At 42.2% G+C, this 21,670-nt stretch overlaps 1 protein-coding gene across 7 annotated transcripts in view; it reads left to right on the top strand.

Annotated features, from left to right (window-relative positions):
* WDR17 (WD repeat domain 17) overlaps positions 1-21,670 on the top strand; it is a 198,574-nt gene that overhangs the window by 133,157 nt on the left and 43,747 nt on the right. For 6 of the 7 annotated variants that reach the window (XR_008889319.1, XM_056560654.1, XM_056560637.1 and 3 more), the window contains 13 exons: positions 6,064-6,315; positions 7,631-7,753; positions 8,559-8,746; positions 10,498-10,666; positions 11,984-12,075; positions 12,572-12,654; positions 12,784-12,870; positions 13,474-13,638; positions 15,295-15,497; positions 16,605-16,754; positions 16,848-16,978; positions 18,349-18,474; positions 20,077-20,232. Coding sequence is in view for 6 of the 7 variants with exons in the window: in XM_056560654.1 (XP_056416629.1) it covers positions 6,064-6,315; positions 7,631-7,753; positions 8,559-8,746; positions 10,498-10,666; positions 11,984-12,075; positions 12,572-12,654; positions 12,784-12,870; positions 13,474-13,638; positions 15,295-15,497; positions 16,605-16,754; positions 16,848-16,978; positions 18,349-18,474; positions 20,077-20,232 (1,925 nt within the window). In the remaining variant the exon portion in view is untranslated. The remainder of the gene's footprint in view (positions 1-6,063; positions 6,316-7,630; positions 7,754-8,558; positions 8,747-10,497; positions 10,667-11,983; positions 12,076-12,571; positions 12,655-12,783; positions 12,871-13,473; positions 13,639-15,294; positions 15,498-16,604; positions 16,755-16,847; positions 16,979-18,348; positions 18,475-20,076; positions 20,233-21,670) is intronic. The other variant, XM_056560627.1, reaches the window with a different exon arrangement.

Here is a 21,670-nt window from a genome sequence, read left to right as displayed (position 1 = left end):
GAAGTGGAAATCAGGCAGTCAGGAGGAATGATGTGTTGAGGAGAGAGTTCAACTTCAGAAGCATCTGAGGAACGAGAGAGAGCATCGGCCCTAATGTTCTTATCGGCAGGCCGAAAGTGAATTTCAAAATTAAATCGGGCAAAGAACAGAGACCACCTGGCCTGACGAGGATTCAGCCGTTGGGCAGACTGGAGGTAGGAGAGGTTCTTGTGATCGGTGTAAATAATAACTGGAAATCTTGATCCCTCCAGCAGATGCCTCCATTCCTCAAGTGCTAATTTAATGGCTAGAAGCTCTCGATCCCCGATGGAGTAGTTCCTCTCCGCCGGAGAGAAGGTCCTAGAAAAAAAACCACAAGTAACAGCATGCCCGGAAGAGTTTTTTTGTAGAAGGACAGCTCCAGCTCCCACTGAGGAGGCATCAACCTCCAATAGGAAGGGTTTAGATGGGTCAGGTCTGGAGAGCACGGGAGCCGAAGAAAAGGCAGACTTGAGCCGTTTAAAGGCGTCTTCCGCTTGAGGAGGCCAAGACTTGGGATCGGCATTTTTTTTGGTTAAAGCCACAATAGGAGCCACAACGGTAGAAAAATGTGGAATAAATTGCCTGTAATAATTGGCGAACCCCAAAAAACGTTGGATGGCACGGAGTCCGGAGGGGCGTGGCCAATCTAAGACGGCAGAGAGTTTGTCTGGATCCATTTGTAGTCCCTGGCCAGAGACCAAGTATCCTAGGAAAGGAAGAGATTGGCATTCAAACAGACATTTCTCTATTTTGGCATAGAGTTGATTGTCACGAAGTCTCTGAAGAACCATACGGACATGCTGGCGGTGTTCTTCTAGATTGGCAGAAAAAATCAGGATATCGTCCAGATATACAACAACACAGGAGTATAGGAGATCACGAAAAATTTCATTAACAAAGTCTTGGAAGACGGCAGGGGCGTTGCACAGGCCAAAGGGCATGACCAGATACTCAAAGTGTCCATCTCTGGTGTTAAATGCCGTTTTCCATTCATCCCCCTCTCTGATGCGGATGAGATTATAAGCACCTCTTAAGTCCAGTTTGGTAAAAATGTGGGCACCTTGGAGGCGATCAAAGAGTTCAGAGATGAGGGGTAGGGGGTAGCGGTTCTTAACCGTGATTTTATTAAGACCGCGGTAGTCAATGCAAGGACGTAGAGAGCCATCTTTTTTGGACACAAAGAAAAATCCGGCTCCGGCAGGAGAGGAGGATTTACGGATAAAGCCCTTTTTTAAATTTTCCTGGACGTATTCAGACATGGCAAGAGTCTCTGGGACGGACAGAGGATAGATTCTGCCCCGGGGTGGAGTAGTGCCCGGGAGGAGGTCAATAGGACAATCATAAGGCCTGTGAGGAGGTAGAGTCTCAGCTTGTTTTTTGCAAAAAACGTCCGCAAAGTCCATATAGGCCTTAGGGAGACCGGTTACAGGAGGAACCACAGAGTCACGGCAAGGGTTACTGGAAACCGGTTTTAGGCAGTCCTTGGAACAAGAGGGCCCCCAACTCCTGATCTCCCCAGTGGACCAATCCAGGGTTGGGGAATGAAGTTGAAGCCAGGGAAGTCCAAGGAGAATTTCAGAAGTGCAATTGGGGAGGACCAAAAGTTCAATCCTCTCGTGATGAGATCCGATGCACATTAGAAGGGGTTCCGTGCGGAAACGTATGGTACAGTCCAATCTTTCATTGTTTACACAATTGATGTAGAGGGGTCTGGCGAGACTGGTCACCGGGATGTTGAACCTGTTGACGAGAGAGGCCAAAATAAAATTTCCTGCAGATCCGGAGTCCAAGAAGGCCACAGCAGAGAAGGAGAAGGCAGAGGCAGACATCCGCACAGGCACAGTAAGACGTGGAGAAGCAGAGTAGACATCAAGGACTGTCTCACCTTTGTGCGGAGTCAGCGTACGTCTTTCCAGGCGGGGAGGACGGATAGGACAATCCTTCAGGAAGTGTTCGGTACTAGCACAGTACAGGCAGAGATTCTCCATGCGGCGTCGTGTCCTCTCTTGAGGTGTCAGGCGAGACCGGTCGACCTGCATAGCCTCCACGGTGGGAGGCACAGGAACAGATTGCAGGGGACCAGAGGAGAGAGGAGCCGGGGAGAAGAAACGCCTCGTGCGAACAGAGTCCATATCCTGGCGGAGCTCCTGACGCCTTTCGGAAAAACGCATGTCAATGCGAGTGGCTAGGTGAATGAGTTCATGTAGATTAGCAGGGATTTCTCGTGCGGCCAGAACATCTTTAATGTTGCTGGATAGGCCTTTTTTAAAGGTCGCGCAGAGTGCCTCATTATTCCAGGATAATTCTGAAGCAAGAGTACGGAATTGTACGGCATACTCGCCAACGGAAGAATTACCCTGGACCAGGTTCAACAGGGCAGTCTCAGCAGAAGAGGCTCGGGCAGGTTCCTCAAAGACACTTCGAATTTCCGAGAAGAAGGAGTGTACAGAGGCAGTGACGGGGTCATTGCGGTCCCAGAGCGGTGTGGCCCAAGACAGGGCTTTTCCAGACAGAAGGCTGACTACGAAAGCCACCTTAGACCTTTCAGTGGGGAACTGGTCCGACATCATCTCCAAGTGCAATGAACATTGGGAAAGAAAGCCACGGCAAAACTTAGAGTCCCCATCAAATTTATCCGGCAAGGATAGTCGTAGTCCAGAAGCGGCCACTCGCTGCGGAGGAGGTGCAGGAGCTGGCGGAGGAGATGATTGCTGGAGCTGTGGTAGTAACTGTTGTAGCATAACAGTCAGTTGAGACAGCTGTTGACCTTGTTGCGCTATCTGTTGTGACTGCTGGGCGACCACCGTGGTGAGGTCAGCGACAACTGGCAGAGGAACTTCAGCGGGATCCATGGCCGGATCTACTGTCACGATGCCGGCTGGCAGGTAGTGGATCCTCTGTGCCAGAGAGGGATTGGCGTGGACCGTGCTAGTGGATCGGTTCTAAGTCACTACTGGTTTTCACCAGAGCCCGCCGCAAAGCGGGATGGTCTTGCTGCGGCGGTAGTGACCAGGTCGTATCCACTAGCAACGGCTCAACCTCTCTGGCTGCTGAAGATAGGCGCGGTACAAGGGAGTAGACAGAAGCAAGGTCGGACGTAGCAGAAGGTCGGGGCAGGCAGCAAGGATCGTAGTCAGGGGCAACGGCAGGAGGTCTGGAACACAGGCTAGGAACACACAAGGAAACGCTTTCACTGGCACGATGGCAACAAGATCCGGCGAGGGAGTGAAGGGGAAGTGAGGTGATATAGGGAAGTGCACAGGTGATAACACTAATTGGAACCACTGCGCCAATCAGCGGCGCAGTGGCCCTTTAAATCGCAAAGACCCGGCGCGCGCGCGCCCTAGGGAGCGGGGCCGCGCGCGCCGGGACAGGACTGACGGAGAGCGAGTCAGGTACGGGAGCCGGGGTGCGCATCGCGAGCGGGCGCTACCCGCATCGCGAATCGCATCCCGGCTGGAGGCGGTATCGCAGCGCCCCGGGTCAGTGGAACTGACCGGAGCGCTGCAGTGAGGAGAGTGTAGCGAGCGCTCCGGGGAGGAGCGGGGACCCGGAGCGCTCGGCGTAACACAAGGCACCTTATATACACCTAATAGAGGTGGGTGGGGTGCAGGAGCCAACATGGAGGTAGCCACTCCCCCGTATGTGTAATGCAACCAAAGAATAAATTGGCCAGCACTATTGATCCAAACTATTGTAAAAACCTGGCTTGCAGGTGCAGGCTGCTGGGCTAAATATACAGCAACAGGAGAATACAGCAGCACACTGCTAGCACAAAGATATAGATGAAACATGAGTATATAGATAAAACATGAGTATATAGATAGAACATGAAAAGCTATACAGCTGTAATGCAATAAATGAAGATATGAAACTATGAAATTATGAGGTACTTAGCTTGCAAATTTGGCGCCAAATAGCGTGGACCTAAGTACCTCATAATTTCATAGTTTCATATCTTCATTTATTGCATTACAGCTGTATAGCTTTTCATGTTCTATCTATATACTCATGTTTTATCTATATACTCATGTTTCATCTATATCTTTGTGCTAGCAGTGTGCTGCTGTATTCTCCTGTTGCTGTATATTTAGCCCAGCAGCCTGCACCTGCAAGCCAGGTTTTTACAATAGTTTGGATCAATAGTGCTGGCCAATTTACAATTTATTCTTTGGTTTATATATATATATATATATATATATATATATATATATATATATATACAGAGGAGTGTTTCCCAACCAGTGTGCTTCTAGCTGTTGCAAAACTGCAACTCCCAGCATGCCCAGACAGCCAAAGGTTGACCGAGCATGCTGGAAAATGTGGTATTACAACAGCTGGAGTCAGACTGGTAAGGAAACACTGTTATAGAGTGTGTAGGTATTTACTAAAAGTCCTTTTTAAAAGGGGTACTCTGGTTGAAAAAAAATTTTTTAAATCAACTGGTGCTAGACAGTTATACAGATTAGTAAATTACTTCTATTAAATAATCTTAAAGGGGTATTCCAGGAAAAAACTTTTATATATATATATATATATATATATATATATATATATATATATATATATATATCAACTGGCTCCAGCAAGTTAAACAGATTTGTAAATTACTTCTATTAAAAAATCGTAATCATTTCAGTACTTATGAGCTTCTGAAGTTAAGGTTGTTCTTTTCTGTCTAAGTGCTCTCTGATGACACATGTCTCGGGAAACGCCCAGTTTAGAAGAGGTTTGCTATGCGGATTTGCTTCTAAACTGGGCGGTTCCCGAGACACGTGTCATCAGAGATTACTTAGACAGAAAAGAGCAACCTTAACTTCAGAAGCCCATAAGTACTGAAAGGATTAAGATTTTTTAATGGAAGCAATTTACAAATCTGTTTAACTTTCTGGAGCCAGTTGATTTAAAAAAAAAAGTTTTTTTCCTGGATAACCCCTTTAATCTTTCAGCACTAATCAGCTGCTGTATGTTCCAGAGGAAGTTGAGTTGTTCTTTTCTGTCTGACCACAGTGCTTTCTGCTGACACCTCTGTCCATGTCAGGAACTGCTTGTTAAAGATCAGCAGGGTACTTTAAAACAGTGACCAGCGGAGGCTCCCGGACATTTCTCCTCCTGCTTTTTATATTTTTTATATTTCCTTGCCTGGCTGCACTCCGACAGGCTCAGGTAATGCGGCTGGTCTTGTGGGCTGTGTGGATAGTATGACGAGTGACGTCTCCTGCTGGCTTCTCTGCATGGCGTCAGGGATGTCACTCCTTATGTCCTGCAGCCGCCGCGGGTGACTGTTCTAAATTGGCCGCGGCCTGGCTGCTAAACGTAAACAAGCAGCCGGCGCCACCCTGAACAGCAGTGGCTGCAGAGAATGAGAAGTGACGCCCCTGACGCCGGGCAGAGGACATCATTTGTCATACTATCCACACAGCCCACAAGACCCGCCACATTACATCAGCCTGCCGGAGCGCGGCCAGGTAAGGAAATATGAAAAATAGAAAGAGCAGGGGGAGAGGGGGGAACAATGAGCAAGGGGGGAAAGATGAGCTGGGGGTGAAGTAATGAGCAGGGGGGGATGATGAGTCAGAGATGGGGTAACGATGAGCAGGGGGGGGGTTAATGATGAGCAGGGGGGGATGATGAGTCAGAGAGGGGGTAATGATGAGCAGGGGGGGTAATGATGAGCAGGGGGTGGAATGATGAGCGGGGGGATGATGAGTCAGAGATGGGGTAACGATGAGCAGGGGGGGGTAATGATGAGCAGGGGGGTGGAATGATGAGCAGGGGGGATGATGAGTCAGAGAGGGGGTAGTGATGAGCAGGGGGAATCACAGGGGAATGGAGGCACACAGGGGATCAGGGGGGTTAAATGTGGCACAGGGGCTGATAAAAGGGGAGGAATGATGTGGCACGGGGAAGAGGGGGGGGGGCAAACCGAGGAGCAGGGGGAAATGGGTCCTATTCTATTTAATTCTTTTGCAATCTGACCACAGCTGCAAACTACTTTATATAATTATATGAGTGTTCTCTTTTTTCCCTATTTTTTTCAAGGTTGTAAGAGTCAAAAACATGTTTTGAGACCAGAGTCCCTGGAAGGAACGGATGAAGAGGATCCAGTGACAGCATTAGAATGGGACCCACTCTCCACAGATTACCTGCTTGTTGCCAATCTCCATAATGGGATCCGATTAGTAGACTCGGAATCTTTGTCCTGTATCACCACTTTCAGTTTTCCCAGCGCAGCAGCATCTGTTCAGTGTTTGGCTTGGGTTCCTACAGCACCAGGCATGTTTATAACAGGAGGTAAGTTTAATATTTACTTATGTTCCAGTACATTAAGTTGGATTTTACTAAATGCCTCGCCACTGTGCAAGCACAGAATTAACATCATTAAAAACATTTGCATGGACAGTGATACAAAATAACCTTTTATATAGGCCTTTAAAGCTGTTGTCTGTTAGCTTTCACTCAAAACATTACTTACCGGCAAATGTGTACCTGCTCCAGTTCCACTGTCACTCCCTTTCCCCCCTGGAAGTGCTGTGATGACATTGTGTACATTTTGCAAGTGATGCTTTAGCCAAGCAGTGGCTTTAAAGGGTTTATCCAGGATTAGAAAAACAGAGCTGATTTTTTTTTTTTTTTTTTAAAACAGTACCAAAACTGTCCTCAGGTTAGTTGTGGTATTGCAGTTCATTTTTAATAGAGTGAATGGAGCCAAGTTGTAATAACAAACACAACCTAAGGGCAGGTGTGGAGCTCTTTTTGGAAGAAATAAGATCTGCTTTTCTTTTCCTGGATAACTTCTTTAACTCTCTCTCTTCCTGAACAGATGGCATGTTACTCTTGAGGACAGTGTTTGGCAGAAATGTCACATGCAGGGATGTCATTGCAGCCTTTCTGGCAGGACACGTTGGAGCGGTGATGAATTTAGGAGTGACCAAAGGGTTTTTGTTTTTACGCTTCTCCTTGGTAAATGCGGGTGTGCAGTTTAATAACAGATATACTCCTTAACTTCTACTAGTAGAGTATGAGGAACAAGTGCCTCCAGCCCAGTGGATTACATATAGCGTGTGAAGAGGTTGCAGTTGCACCCAGGCCTTACTGCCGCAAGGGTACAATGGCCTCTTGAATGTTGATATTGAAGGACACCAGTATTTTTATACATGACAGATAATAGTTTGGGGGAAAACTGCTTTGCATCGCACAACCTCAAGCCTATGCTTCTACTCTACAGTAAGTGACATGTAAGAATGTTTAGAATGGGGAATTTGCTTTTTAAATGCATCTGTGTTGTATAATTATTGTATGTATTTTTTTATAATTTTAATGGATTTTTGATAAACAGACATTTAGTAAGGATAAATGGAACATAAAAATAATAATGTAGCAATCTACTTGGTTATATTTTCTATGAAAGAGTGAAAAGTAAAAACATACTTTGTCTAAAAGAATATATAGGATCCAACAACAAAACTCAAAGTGGTGCTAGTTCAGGATTGTACAGGAATACATTATTAAAATGCCACACGCCCTCTCACGGCACACATGTGCTATGTTGCATTGTATCAATTATATATGCATGATGTGAAGTATAAAAGTGTTTCAATATGCTCAGATTCCCAGGTTGGCGTCTTGCGGGTATGGAATGTTTCAAAGACAACACCCATAGATAATTTTAAATTGAAGAAAACCGGCTTTCACGCATTACACGTCCTTAACTCCCCTCCAAAGAAAAAAAGTGAGTACAAAAATAATCTCTGTCCCTGAATATGCATAGAACATTTATAGCCTTAAAGGGGTTCTCCACCATGAGGTGTTTTTGGTACGTACCTGGCAGAGAGTAATGGACCTGCTTAGGAAGGATCTGTACTTGTCTTGGGGCTAAATGGCTATGCTGTGAGATTACCAGAACACTGTGGCTAGCTTTTTGTGAACTGGAATTTCCCATTTGAGTTTTCTTTTTTGCCTACAAATCCCATAATTCCATTTTGCTCCCTTCCACACATCAGCCACCCCACCCATTGAAACATAAATGAGCTGCCTCCATTCAAAAGACCTGTGATTGATCTCTCTCCCACCAAGCGATCCCTCCACCCATTGAAGCACACAGGCTCCCTGTCATCAGCTGACTAATGAGGTCAGGTCTCGGCCGCATTGCAAGCTGAGAAAAATCTGAGACAACAATAATTTTGTATGCTGATAAAAATAAATATTGGGGTAAAAATCACAGAAGAATTGTGAGAAAACCGTCACACACAGGTACAGACACTATATTATGAACTACACTAACTTTACAGCCCCTGTAGCATAGTCAAATAAAAAAAATTCCTGGAGTACCCGATTAAAGACTAGGATTCATAAAATACCAGGGAAAAATTCTGACTATTATTTCATGCTGTCAGAAGCTTCCTGACAAGTAAAAAAAATAATTTTGTATCTATGCAAATATATATATATATATATATATATATATATAAAGATAAAATTATATAAACAATGCACACTGATGTTTTACTGACATAAATACCCTGTTTTCTAATGAGCATTTTTAGCACAGTCCCCTACGAAAAACCATCACATATCCTCCACCAGTGAGGCAGTGCCACCTCCAACGCTAACCCAGAATCAAGCTTTCTCATTACCTCCTGGACATGCCGTCTGTTGCTTTATGGATGGTGGAGTGGGACTTTATGATATGGGTGCCAAGAAATGGGATTTCTTAAGAGACTTGGTGAGTATCATCTTCCATCCTTGATAATCCATTAACATTTACATCTGTTATAAAGGTAATTCTATGGATGTAAATCCAACCAATGTAAACCCAACCAATCAATTCACATTTTCACTATGTGCTATTTAAAAGTTAGAAATAATTTACTCTAGTCCAAGAGAGGCCTGGTGTGCCTCACGCTGAATACCCAGTGATCACTCTCTCAAAACACAGTGGGGGTGGGGGTGGATTTACGAAGCATTTTACCCTGGCTTTCTTGGATAAATTTATCGCAATATTTTTTCTGCGACTTTTCATTTACCTGTGTTTTGGATTGTTGCAGTGGTAGATATGTTTTTCGTAAATTTCTTTCAGTGGTCAGGGATTTATAAAACTGCAATTTTTTTAATAAAGCCCATACTTTTGCCCAACCCACCAAAAAGGGCGCTAATCGCCACCAAATAAAAAAGAGCTTACAAACTAACTGTGGACAGCATTTTTAAAACATCTGTTATAAAGTTGCAGAGTAAGCACCATACAAAGTGGAGTACTGATGTAATTTGGTGCAAGTACACAGTTTCCACTACATGAATTTGTATTTGCTTTATACCGCTATCTGCAGTGTACCTAACGGAACACTAAGCCTTTATCACTTGAGACTGAGACTTCCCTGAAGACTCTGGAAAGGGGTACTAGAGTCTCATTGCATGTTTGACCCTCTGGGAATGTGTTATCAGAAAATCACGTTTTGTTCACATCAAGTTTTTATGTGAAAAATATTTATTTTTAAATATTGGTGAAGTTTTTCCTAATTTTCTATTTTACTATCGATATTATAAAATACTACTGAAATTCTGCAGTTACCTTCTGGGCACTATGCCCAATAATAGTGTGACACTACCTGTACTGCACAGACCACTTTCCAAAAGCACCCTTCGTATCATCACAGGCAAGATTACAGTGAAAGGAGACACCAGTAGATGGATAACAGAAGAACCACCGCCATTTAGATTAGCTGATGGAACGACCTTTGCACAGGTCACAGAGCATGCCTAGAAACCTCTCCCCCATAATAATGAATTAAACATTTTATTAAAAAAATTACAGAAATCAGAAAATAGAAGAAGATTAGAAAAAAATTACATTTTTCAGTATCTGGCTTTAATCAGTAAAAAAAAAAAAAAAAATAGAACACAACTGACACTGTACTGTCCTGGAGGATCCCATTGAATTGACAGGGATCCATCAGGTATGGTATTTACAGGTTATGTTAATGTACTGTACCACTACTATATCTGGAATGTATAACCTACATCTGTATTTTATTATATACTGTCGCATCAAACAATGTGCTGTACTTCTGAATTATAAAGTGTATGTATGTAATGTTCTTAGTTTTTGTGTTCCCTTAGTTGATGGGTGGTGATAAAGCCATTCTTTATTACCGCTTGTCTGGTTTGTTCAGGAGATGCTATTAGACAGGCTAAATACAAGATTTCTGAATGTCACAATGTGTATATTGTGTCACATATTTGCAGTATAACTTAAAGGGATAGCATTAGAAAAACATGGCTGCTTTTTGTCAGAAGTAATACCACATCTGTCCATGGGTTGTGTCTGATATGACAGTTTAGCGCCGTTGAAATGAATTGGTCTGAGCCGCAATACCCCAAATAAACCGTGGACAAGTGTAGCGCTGTTTAACCACTGTGATTCTATATTACAAATTTTTTCTTATTTATTTGTAACTGGGATCTCTGCTAATTCTGCAGGGTCACATTGAAACTATATTTGACTGCAAATTCAAACCAGATGATCCTAATTTACTTGCTACAGCTTCATTTGATGGTACAATAAAGGTCTGGGATATCAACACTTTAACAGCTGTATATACTTCACCAGGGAATGAAGGAGTTATTTATTCATTGTCCTGGGCTCCAGGTATGTCAACCAATACTAAAAATGCTAAAAACGGTGTGCCGTGAGAAGTATTTGCTACAGATTTTGTGTCAGTTCCTGCTCCAAAAATCACTGGACAGCCCTCTGTAAAATGCTACATAATAAACCATGACAAAAGTCTTTACATGCATATAATAGAGATGTAACCTACCAAAATGTTTGGATTTAAAGGGGTACTCCGGTGGAAAACAAATATTTTCAACTGGTGCCAGAAAGTTATACAGATTTGTAAATTACTTCTATTTAAAAATCTTAACCCTTCCAGTACTTATCAGCTTCTGTATGCTCCAGAGGAAGTTGCGCAGTTTTTTCCAGTCTGACTGCTGTGCTCTTCGCTGCCACCTATGTTCATGTCAGGAACTGCCCAGAGTAGGAGCAAATCCTCATAGTAAACCTTTTCTGCTCTGGACAATTCCTGAAACAGACAAAGGTGGCATCAGAGAGCATTGTGGCCGGACTGGAAAAAGCTACATAACTTCCTCTGGAGCATACAGCAGCTGAAAAGTATTGGACAAATTAAGATTTTTTAATTGAAGTCATTTACAGATCTGTTTAACTTTCTGGCACCAGTGGAATTGAAAAAAAATTCACAGAGAACCCGGTTTTCTAAAATTTTCTAATATAAAATTGGCCTCAATATCAGTTCTTCAGGAGTGCTCAGAGTGGAATTGAATCAGCTGATCGAAGGAGTTGAGCACTCAGGCTGAATCCTCAGGCAAAGCTCCATACATCTTCTAGCGGCTGTGCCAGGTGCTAAATGTAGCTCAGAGCTGCATTACAAAGTGTGCATCCAAGCCTGCCAGCCCCTTTAATCAGCTTTTTGTTGGGGGTACTATGGGGCTCATTTACTAAGAGTTTCGGGTTTTTACTAGTGGGAAAAGTTGTTTCAGACTTGCAGGATTCCTCTCTATTTACTATTGGAAAAGTCAGGAACATTTTCTGACCAGCTTTTACTAAGTGGATATTTCCAGCCATTTATCCACATGATTTTCTGTGAATTTAATAGTAAATAGGTCGAGTTGTGAAACCACGCCCCTTTTCTGGCCGGGCACGCCCCCCATTGCGAGTGTCGGGTCTGTCGGATTTTCCAGGTGCACACTGTCGCACACTGGCGCAGACATGTCTCAGACACTCTGCGCCAAAATAACCCGACAAAAACTGGTCCATTTCAGCTTAGTAAATGAGGCCCTATGAGTTGGACGTAGTCACAGAGGGTTGTCTGGAGGGGAACAGACACTTTATCATAGCAAAGTACTTTTTCTCTGCCACAGTTGTAATTGTCACATTCACTGTGTTTAGGGGACTTAAATTGCATAGCTGGTGCAACATCCCGTAATGGCGGTTTTATCTGGGATGTAAAGAAAGGAAAAATGATCACTCGGTTTAATGAGGTAAGAGCATTACTTTGTATACTATTAGGGTCAAAAAATCAGAAGGCAAATTTACTATTGTAAATGTGCCAGGATTCTGCACCAAAAAAACGACAACTTTTTGTTAAATAACTTTTACTGCATTTAGTATGTGTTTTAGACACTTTTACACTTAGTTCTATGAGGGGGAAGTGGTTTAACATGAGGGTGCGGCTAAAATGCAACATTGAGCACCAATATTGAACAATTTTTGCTCTAAAGATCTCTGAGGGTCAGACCCTGTGAATAGGGGATATGTTTTCAATAACCTGATAACCCCTTTAAAATCTTATGCATTTGCGCTTCTGTAAACACTGCAGATTTTCCACACAGAAGATCTAAGCGAAATATCGACAGGCTATATCCTTCACGGGGTTATGTAGCCTTATTATGCTTGGCCCACCACAGTGATGTTACATCATGATGTATCCATTTTCACTTATACCTTTACATAAACTAGTGTTTATTTTCTTTGTAGCATGGGAAAAATGGCATTTTCTGCATCTCCTGGAGTCACAAGGACTCTAAGCGCATTGCCACCTGTAGTGGAGATGGATTCTGGTGAGTTTTCCTTCTACGGAGTAGTTTACATTAAATGCAGTTTTTTAGGAGGGATGGTGGTTGTGGGCTTGGAGGGTTTAACGAAAACAAAGTAGTCATAATTGGTTCCTATGTCTATGATTGTTTCAGCATTATCCGAACAATTGATGGTAAAGTTTTGCACAAGTATAAACACCCAGCAGCTGTTTTTGGCTGTGACTGGAGCCAGAACAACAAGTAAGTATTATACATTGCTATTGTTCTATAGAATATACTGCACTGTTCTGTAATGTATGATTGGATTAAACTTGATGGAATACAACCTGTTGTTTAGGAAACTGCCCCCTGCATTTGTCTCTTTACATTGCAGAATTGTATAAACATAAAAACATAGAAGATTGTAGGCAGAAAAAGGACCAGCTGGTCCATCTGCCCTTTTATGTAGCATAGATATGATGTAATAACTCTAAGCAGTGGGTTTAAAGGGGAACTCCGCCTCTAGACATCTTATCCCCTATACAAAGGATAGGGGATAAGATGTCTGATCACGGGGGTCCTGCCGCTGGGGACCCCTGTGATCTCTGCTGCGGCACCCCAAACATCCAGTTCTGAGAAGATACAGCAATGCTTTGGAGTAAAAAAAAAAAGCAATACATGAAATTGTCTTTCCTGGGTAATGAAGCATCTTACCTATTACTGCTTAGCTCTAAAGATTTATTTTGTCTTCTTCTATATAAAACAGGGTGGATTGAGAAATATGTGATTGTTAGGGAAGCAATATCCAGAATATCCACAATATCCACAATAGTTTTCTTGACTCTTTCTTTGTTTTCCATTTAGAGATATGATTGCAACTGGCTGTGAAGACAAAAATGTCAGAGTGTATTACTTAGCCACCAGCTCTGATCAGCCCCTCAAGGTTTTTACTGGACATACCGCCAAGGTTTTCCATGTACGGTGGTCCCCTCTTAGAGAAGGAATTTTATGCAGTGGCTCAGATGATGGGTAAGTTGGACGATCTAATGACAAAGTGAAAAATAGAGTTTAGCGTAAAAACTGCCACTCAATTTAATCAGAGCACATGAGACCCCGTTGTCTTGATTGTGGTGGTCCCAGCAGTGATGCCCCACTGATTAGTCACCTAACTGTGACTTGGGGTTCGTGGGAAAGACATTAGATTTTTTGCTTTTAATCTGTTGCAAATGTAGATGAAAATGTAGCTATTAAAACTGCTGACAGTTCCATGTAAAGTTCCTGGACGGGAGTCCATACAGCTTGCATGACCAAGATAAACATTGGCGAAGATCCTGGCCACCAGCACAAGTGCCCAGGAGGTGGGACCTTGTAAGGTGTCTAGACTACTTTGTATAGAGAGCTCTCCTGGCCCCTCTCCCCAGCTATGACTGGTAGTTTGAGCGGTCTCCTGATTGGAAGCTTGAACTTTTGCTCACAGGTGAGAGGAGGAGCCAAGAACGCTCTACGTACAATCATTTATAATGCGTAGGGAGGGAGGGAAGCGTGCACACCATGCTGCACTACAAGTGCTGTTAAGGGTCTGGTTCAACCTGGACAACCCCTAATGAATATGTCCTACCAGGGCATATAGATGTTATAGAGGGCTCTCCTGTGGAGCTTTTATGACTGGCATCCACTCTTAGAAAGGCCATAGATTGCTGCAGTCCTTTTTTTGACCTATCGAGGAGACCTTTAATAGCTTGTTTAAGGGAACCTGTTACCAGATTTACAGTGGGCAGCATAAAATTGGTGCAGGCATTACCAGTTCAGGACACTAGGGGAGATTTATCAAAACCTGTCCAGAGGAAAAGTCGCTGAGTTGCCTATAGCAACCAATCAGATCGCTTCTTTTATTTTTGAAAAGGCCTCTGAAAAATGAAAGAATCAATCTGATTGGTTGCTATGGGCAACTCAGCAACTTTTCCTCTGGACAGGCTTTGATAAATCTCCCCCACTATTATTTACTCTGAGCCGTTGGGTGTCTGCTTTGTGAGGAGCAGCTGCCAAGACCTGACCTAAGAACTACTTACCTGGGTTCTGGCGGCATTTTTAAACTATGATTACTCTGACACGCCTGGATGTCTCAGAGTAAATCATAGTGTCAGAGACTGGCAATGCCTGCAACAATTTTGTGCTGCCTGCAGTTTGGCCAGCATAAAACTGGTGATCGGTTCCATTTAATGGAATCATTATGCCTAGAGCCAGAAACACCATTTAAAGGGGTTATCCCGGAATTGAAAAGGAACTGATTTCTTCCAAAAACAGAACCTCATCTGTCCTCAGGTTGTGTGTGGTATTAAAACTTGGCTTTATTCACTTCAATGGAACTGAGCTGCAATACAACACACAACCTGAGGACAGGTGTGGTGCTGTCCTTTGAAAAAATCAACTCTGTTTTTCTATTCCTGAATAAACCCTTTAATTGGATAACTTTCTGTACAGCTGTTCGGGGTTCCAGTATATAAAATACATTTTCTTCACTTCTTTTTTCTGGTCTTATAGGAAAACAAGCAGCTGAGATAAATGCTTTTATAGACTAAAGATTGCCATAGACACGCAATAGATCTTGGCTTTCAGCCCCAATTATTTTAAATACTGGCATGAAAATAAATATATCTGATTCTTGCACTATGATATTGCTTACAGAACTGTAAGAATCTGGGACTACACACAAGATGCTTGCATAAATGTTCTCAGTGGCCATACTGCCCCAGTCCGGGGATTGATGTGGAATACAGAAATACCGTATCTTCTTATATCTGGAAGTTGGGATTACACTATACGAGTATGGGACACAAGGGATGGCACTTGTTTGGATACTGTGTACGATCATGGGGCAGATGTATATGGTATGTTAACTCTGTCCATCATTTTTACTGCTGAATCTGTGTCACAGTTAATGCAATTACTTTCCTCTTATGTTAAGAGTCAAAGTTCTAGTTAAAAAGGTAATGTGAACTGAACTGTATAGAAGGAGGAGGGGGGAATATTCATTTGCCACTGATCGCCCACCAGTGCCATTAAGATGGTGCCATCCCCACTGCATAGCACTTCTCTACTCTTTCCCAACACATAGGACAGTGCCCATTCAGGGGGTGCTTCCTATGTGTCATGATGGAGAGCAGGAAGTGCAGATCATTGGGAATGGCACCAGGGGGAAAGGAGGGGGAATCTGCTGCAGGTGAGTGTGTTTTTTATTTACTCCTTACATCCTGAGCATTTGTTACTATAAAAATAATTATCTGGACAAACCCAGGTGTTGTTATGGGTGAAACTGTAGTTGCATATATCGCTAGTATATGCCATCTATACACATAAGGAGAAGAAGAGTGGACTGGATTGTTGTGAACACAGAGATTGCAGTCTTGGAAATCACTATGCCACCCTTCCCCTGTAAGCCTTGCTTACAGATAAAATGGTGGGCACATTGTGGTCATGGTTACTCAGGTGGAAAACAAATGTTTTCAAATCAATTGGTTCCAGAAAGTTAAACAGATTTGTAAATTACTTCAATTTAAAATCTTAATCCTTCCAGTACTTATCAGCTGCTGTATACTACAGAGGAAGTTGAAAAGTTATTTCCAGTCTGCCCACAGTGCTCTCTGCTGACACCTCTGTCCGCTTCAGGAACTGTCCAGAGCAGGATTGGTTTGCTATGGGGATTTGTTCCAGCTCTGGACAGTGTCAGCAGAGAGCACTGTGGTCAGACTGGAAATAACAACTCCACTTACTCTGTAGTATAGAGTAATTTACAAATGTTTTTAACTTTCTGGAACCACTTGATTTGAAAACACTTATTTTCCACCTGAGTACCTCTTTAAATGTGACAAAAATGGCAATATGGTTTATAAAAAAGTAAAAAAAAAAATGTTTAAATCTGGTTTCAGTCAGTGCTATAATAGCTTATAGATTTGGATATTTTTAATGATTCTACCCCTGATGTTTATGTTACTTAGGACTGACATGTCATCCCAATCGACCGTTCACCATGGCTTCCTGTTCGCGGGATTCCACTGTGAGGCTGTGGTCACTAACACCATTGATTTCACCTCTACAAATAAATATCCTGGCAGACCGTCCATGGGAAGAAGTAATAGGTAACACTGGTATGTGATCATCAAGAAGGACTTCCCCAGAGCTAACACCTTACAATGGTGTATATATGTCACTATTATATATTCCTTTTTCTCATCTGTTAGACCGTGCCATGGAGCCTGGTGCCCCACCTTTACTGTGTGGGAAAGTATCTCGTGATATTAAACAAGAAGTGGACAAACTGACTGGTAATCTGAGGAGCAAGAAACTGAGGTGGTTTTCTGAGTGTATGTCTGTAAGTACCATGTTCTCGTAAGTATAGTAAAAACACGAGCTATATCATTCAAGGGGTTTATAATAATACAGAAACATGGCCGCTGTCATCCAGAAGCTGGAGCACTGCTTTTCATGGGTCATGTATGGTATTGCAGTCACCTGATTGGGCTAATTTGGAGTACCAAAAACAGCCAATAAACAAGGGAGGTGCTGTTTCCGGAATGTTTCTTTAATCTCATACAACTTCTTTTAATGTTATCAGAATGTATCTGAATTGCATTGTGAAAACAGAGACTACCATAAAGTAGACAAGTTTTAGTATTACTACAGCATTTCTGATAATTGCTGAAAACACATTAGAGAACAGTTACTGTAGTTTATACTTTGAAGGTATATGTCTAATCTTCTACAACAATGTCATAGAGTTGGATATAGAACTGCCAGTTGGTTTTGGCACCTTTCCCCTTTATGACTCTAGGCACTGTTGGGAAGGGGAAATAGCATTGTTACATGGCTAGAGTGCTTTTTGTCGATTTTCCGGCACTGAAGGGGTCCTGCACCTCACAAGCGAGTAAGTGTAACGTAGGGGGGACAGTGCTGCCATGAGCTCCACATGCACCACTGACCCGATCTACTTGGACAATCTACCCTTGGTAGCAGCCCCTAACTATGCAATGGTCTCTGCCCTAGGTAAGTGCACAGGGCCTAGCTTAAGGGTCAGAGGGGTAGATAGACAGAACTGGTCTGAACCAGGCAGGCATAACAAGGACAGAATCAGATCCAGAGAATAGACAGGACACAAGCCGGGGTCAGAACCAGAGGTTAACGTCAGAGCAGAAGCAGTGATAGTGGCGTAGTCAGGTGCAAGCAGAGTCAGACCGTGAGGGAACATCAAATGCAGAGGTCAGAGGCAAGGTCATAAACAGGCAGGAGGTCTGCAATCCAGGAATCCACAGAATAATGTAAGAAGGCATGTGAGGCAAGGTAACCATATCAAAGCCAACTGTGGGCAGCCATCTCTTGTTTAAATCCAGTGCCATCAGGCAGTACAGGATGCCGGTGCTGAACCTGATTGGCCCGGTGTCCCTGCTACCTTTATAGGCTTACCAGCCCCGCCGTCAGCAACAGAGCGGCAGCTAAAGAAGGAACGGCCCAGGACCACTGGTGGATAGCAGTAGGGTAAGTACATTACAGTAAGCATCACACTTTGAGAAGCATGTGAAAGATGACATACCAGGGAGGTTTTTTTTTTTTTTAAGAGAATGTAGTTAGGAAACAAGGGTCTCCTATAGTATTCATGCACAGGGGCCCTCTACTGTAAGTGTCCACCCCTACTAGTATTATTAGTAGCATCAATTATATTCTCTGACTATTTTCTCTCTCCTTCAGCCTCCAGGTGGTAGTAAAAATTTATGGGACTTAGTTGCTGTGTTAAAAGGTCAAGATGACAGTTTACTTCCCCAAAACTACTGCAAAGGAATTATGCATATGAAGCATCTAGTTAGATTCAAAACGGTAAGTACCAATATCTATAGTGTATCACTTATAATTCTTATAAATGAGTGAACCATCTAATAGCCATTGCTTACTTTATCACCTCACTACAAAGTGTTCCATCACGTCTGACAACAGGATAGCAGTAAACTGCTGTAAGTTTCCAGGGGCAAGCAATGTACTTTTTAAAAGCAGCTGAATGTGTGAATGGAGGAAACTTAAAATGTGTAGTATATGTAGTTTTGATATGTCATTTTAAATGTTTGTGGTATTGTGGTTATGGTTTTCCATGTTAAAACTGTCAGTTTATCGATAAACAGTTGAATAATTTCCATAAAGTTAGATCTTACTTCTGAAAAGCCTCCACACAGCCTTTTGGTGTTCTCCTTAAAGGGGTACTCTGGTGGAAAACTTTATTTATTTATTTTTTTAAATCAACTGGTGTCAGAAAGTTAAACAGATTTGTAAATTACTTCTATTAAATCTTAATCCTTCCAGTACTTATTAGCTGCTGAATACTACAGAGGAAATTATTTTCTTTTTGGAACACAGCGCTCTCTGCTGACATCACAAGCACAGTGCTCTCTGCTGACATCTCTGTCCATTTTAAGAACTGTCCAGAGTAGAAGAAAATCCCCATAGCAAACATATGCTGCTCTGGACAGTTCCTAAAATGGACAGAGATGTCAGCAGAGAGCACTGTGCTCGTGGTGTCAGCAGAGAGCACAGTGTTCCAAAAAGAAAATAATTTCCTCTGTAGTATTCAGCAGCTAATAAGTACTTGAAAGATTAGGATTTTTTAATAGTAGTAATTTACAAATCTGTTTAACTTTCTGGCACCAGTTGATTTGAAAAAAAAAAAAAAAAAAAAAAGGTTTCCACCGGAGTACCCCTTTAATTTAAGGATAAACTGTACCCCCCCAGTCTTAGTCAACTCGCCAAAACTTTTCTTCATTCTGCACATTTTGCAATGAGACTTTTAAGAATATTCAAGGTAATTAAAGGTTTTACTAGGAAATAACAGTGAAATAAATTTGAGACAACCACCCAAAAAAAACACCCAAAAAAGGTAAATTAGTATTTAAAAGAGTTAGTTCTAACAGAAAAGATTAATAAACATGGGTTTGTATGAGAATAGAAAAACATCACTGAAAAATGTATTCTAGGTCAGGGATGGATTTCTGAAGAAGTTGCTCTTTTGGAAAGGTTTCACTATATATAATGCATTTTATATTGTGTTATATGAGCTAAAGGAATGTTTTTTTTATTAATGCTATTTTTGGCACCATTGAATTGAAAGCAAAGCCTCGAATGCTATATTTATCAAGCCCTTTGCCGCTATGTATGACACTTACAAATCTCCTGTTAGTGTTAATCTCACACATTATTTCTGTTGCTTTTCATGCAAAAAAAAAAAAAAATGGTGGTGAGGTAGGCTACATGTGCCGAGATGAGTAAACCTTACAGTGACATTCCAAAGATAAGCACATTTATTAGGTTAAATGTTGAAAGTACAGTAGCCCTGTCTGTTATAACTGCTATAGTAAAAAACATATTTGTGCTATGTCGAGTAACCATAGAGGCATGTCAGTAAACGTAAAACATGTGCTTATGTCCTGACAGTCTAAAGCTCAAGAGTTAACAACAGTGAAGATGTCCAAGTTCGGTGGTGGGATAGGTGCGCCAAGTAAAGAAGAAAGACTAAAAGAAGCTGCTGAGATCCATTTGAGATTAGGACAGATCCAAAGATACTGTGAGCTTTTAGTTGAACTGGGAGAGGTACTTAACTATCAAATGACTTTATGTGAATGAGCCTTAGGCCTGTATTATGGCAGCAGTACACAGACCTCATGCCATTCCACTGAATCCATAATAAAACACTATAAGGGTATGTTCACACTATAAGGGTATGTTAATGTTAACACTATAAGGGTACGTTCACGCTAGGTAATTTGAAACAGATTCCACTTGAATTTCTTGAAAATCTGACAAAGATTTAAAAGGGCTATCTAGGACTTTAAAAACGTAGCCACCCTATCTACACTGGTATATCCAGCATTCCCATAGATTAGGCAATGGGGAGATTTGGGGCTGCATTCTGGAGATCGGGGGAGGCCCAGAGGTTGGACCAACCACAATCAGACACTCTGGCACTTATCCACAATCTTGGTGGTAGGGAATATGTTTGTAAGTGTTGGGATAAACCTTTAATATCTGCTTCAAGAATTCACATGTCAATTCTTGCTGAGGATTCTGTGTGGAATTATGTCCTTGCACTTCTTTGATGACGTAATGACAAGGATATGATGGGAATTTAGCAATGATTTTTGGTACGGAAATGATGAGGACAAAGTTATTTTTTTCTTTAACAATTCCTGAAGAAATTGTACTGGTCCATTTCCTCAGTGTGAACATACCCTAATAAATTGCAACACCAAAGAAATGAATAACTGAGCACTCACCCGATAGTATATCCCAAGCTGGCAGATTGTTGTCGACGTCTGTTCGTCTCTTGGCAGGGAGGCGGTAGATGGTACGGACCGTATCATGCCACTTGGTGCTTTGTCAGGCCGCACGTGTAGCTTTGACTTAGTGCCAAATGGCGTGATACAGTCCGTGGCCGGCGTCTGACCTCCCCCCGTACCATCTACTGCCTCCCTACCAAGAGATGACCAGACGCTTGGGATATACTATCGGGTGAGTGTTCCATTATTCATTTCTTTGGTGTTTCAATTTATTGGAGTAACTGTATTTCACGTGAGCTCCTCCCGTAATCCCGGTTAAAGTGACAGCATGTCCTATTAATGGCTATCCAGCAAGCAGAAGCAGTTATATGTCCAGTTGCCGATTCAAAACCTATTTTCTCTGTTTGTATTGTACCCTCATAAATGTTTAGTGTAAACAATCCCTTCACATGTCATCTACAAGGAATGCTATTTCCTAGGCAGTGTACATTGAAATATAATAGGGCCCATATATCAAGTGTTGTATGACAAGTAAATGTGAACACAACCAAAATATAGGTCACATATGGTTAGGTCATACTTTATATTTACTAACATACTGACCGTTCAGTCCAGAAACTAAATCTGGACACATACAAAGTTTTCAAAAATTTGTAATGCAACAAGTTAGCGAACTGTCCTAACATATCTTCATACATATGTTATAAATTCAAGGGTAAAGGTAATCTACAACCACACTACAAATACAAAAT

This window comes from Hyla sarda, chromosome 1, assembly GCF_029499605.1.
Source record: "Hyla sarda isolate aHylSar1 chromosome 1, aHylSar1.hap1, whole genome shotgun sequence".
Classification (NCBI taxonomy): domain Eukaryota; kingdom Metazoa; phylum Chordata; class Amphibia; order Anura; family Hylidae; genus Hyla; species Hyla sarda.
This window is presented reverse-complemented; position numbering and strand designations above follow the sequence as displayed.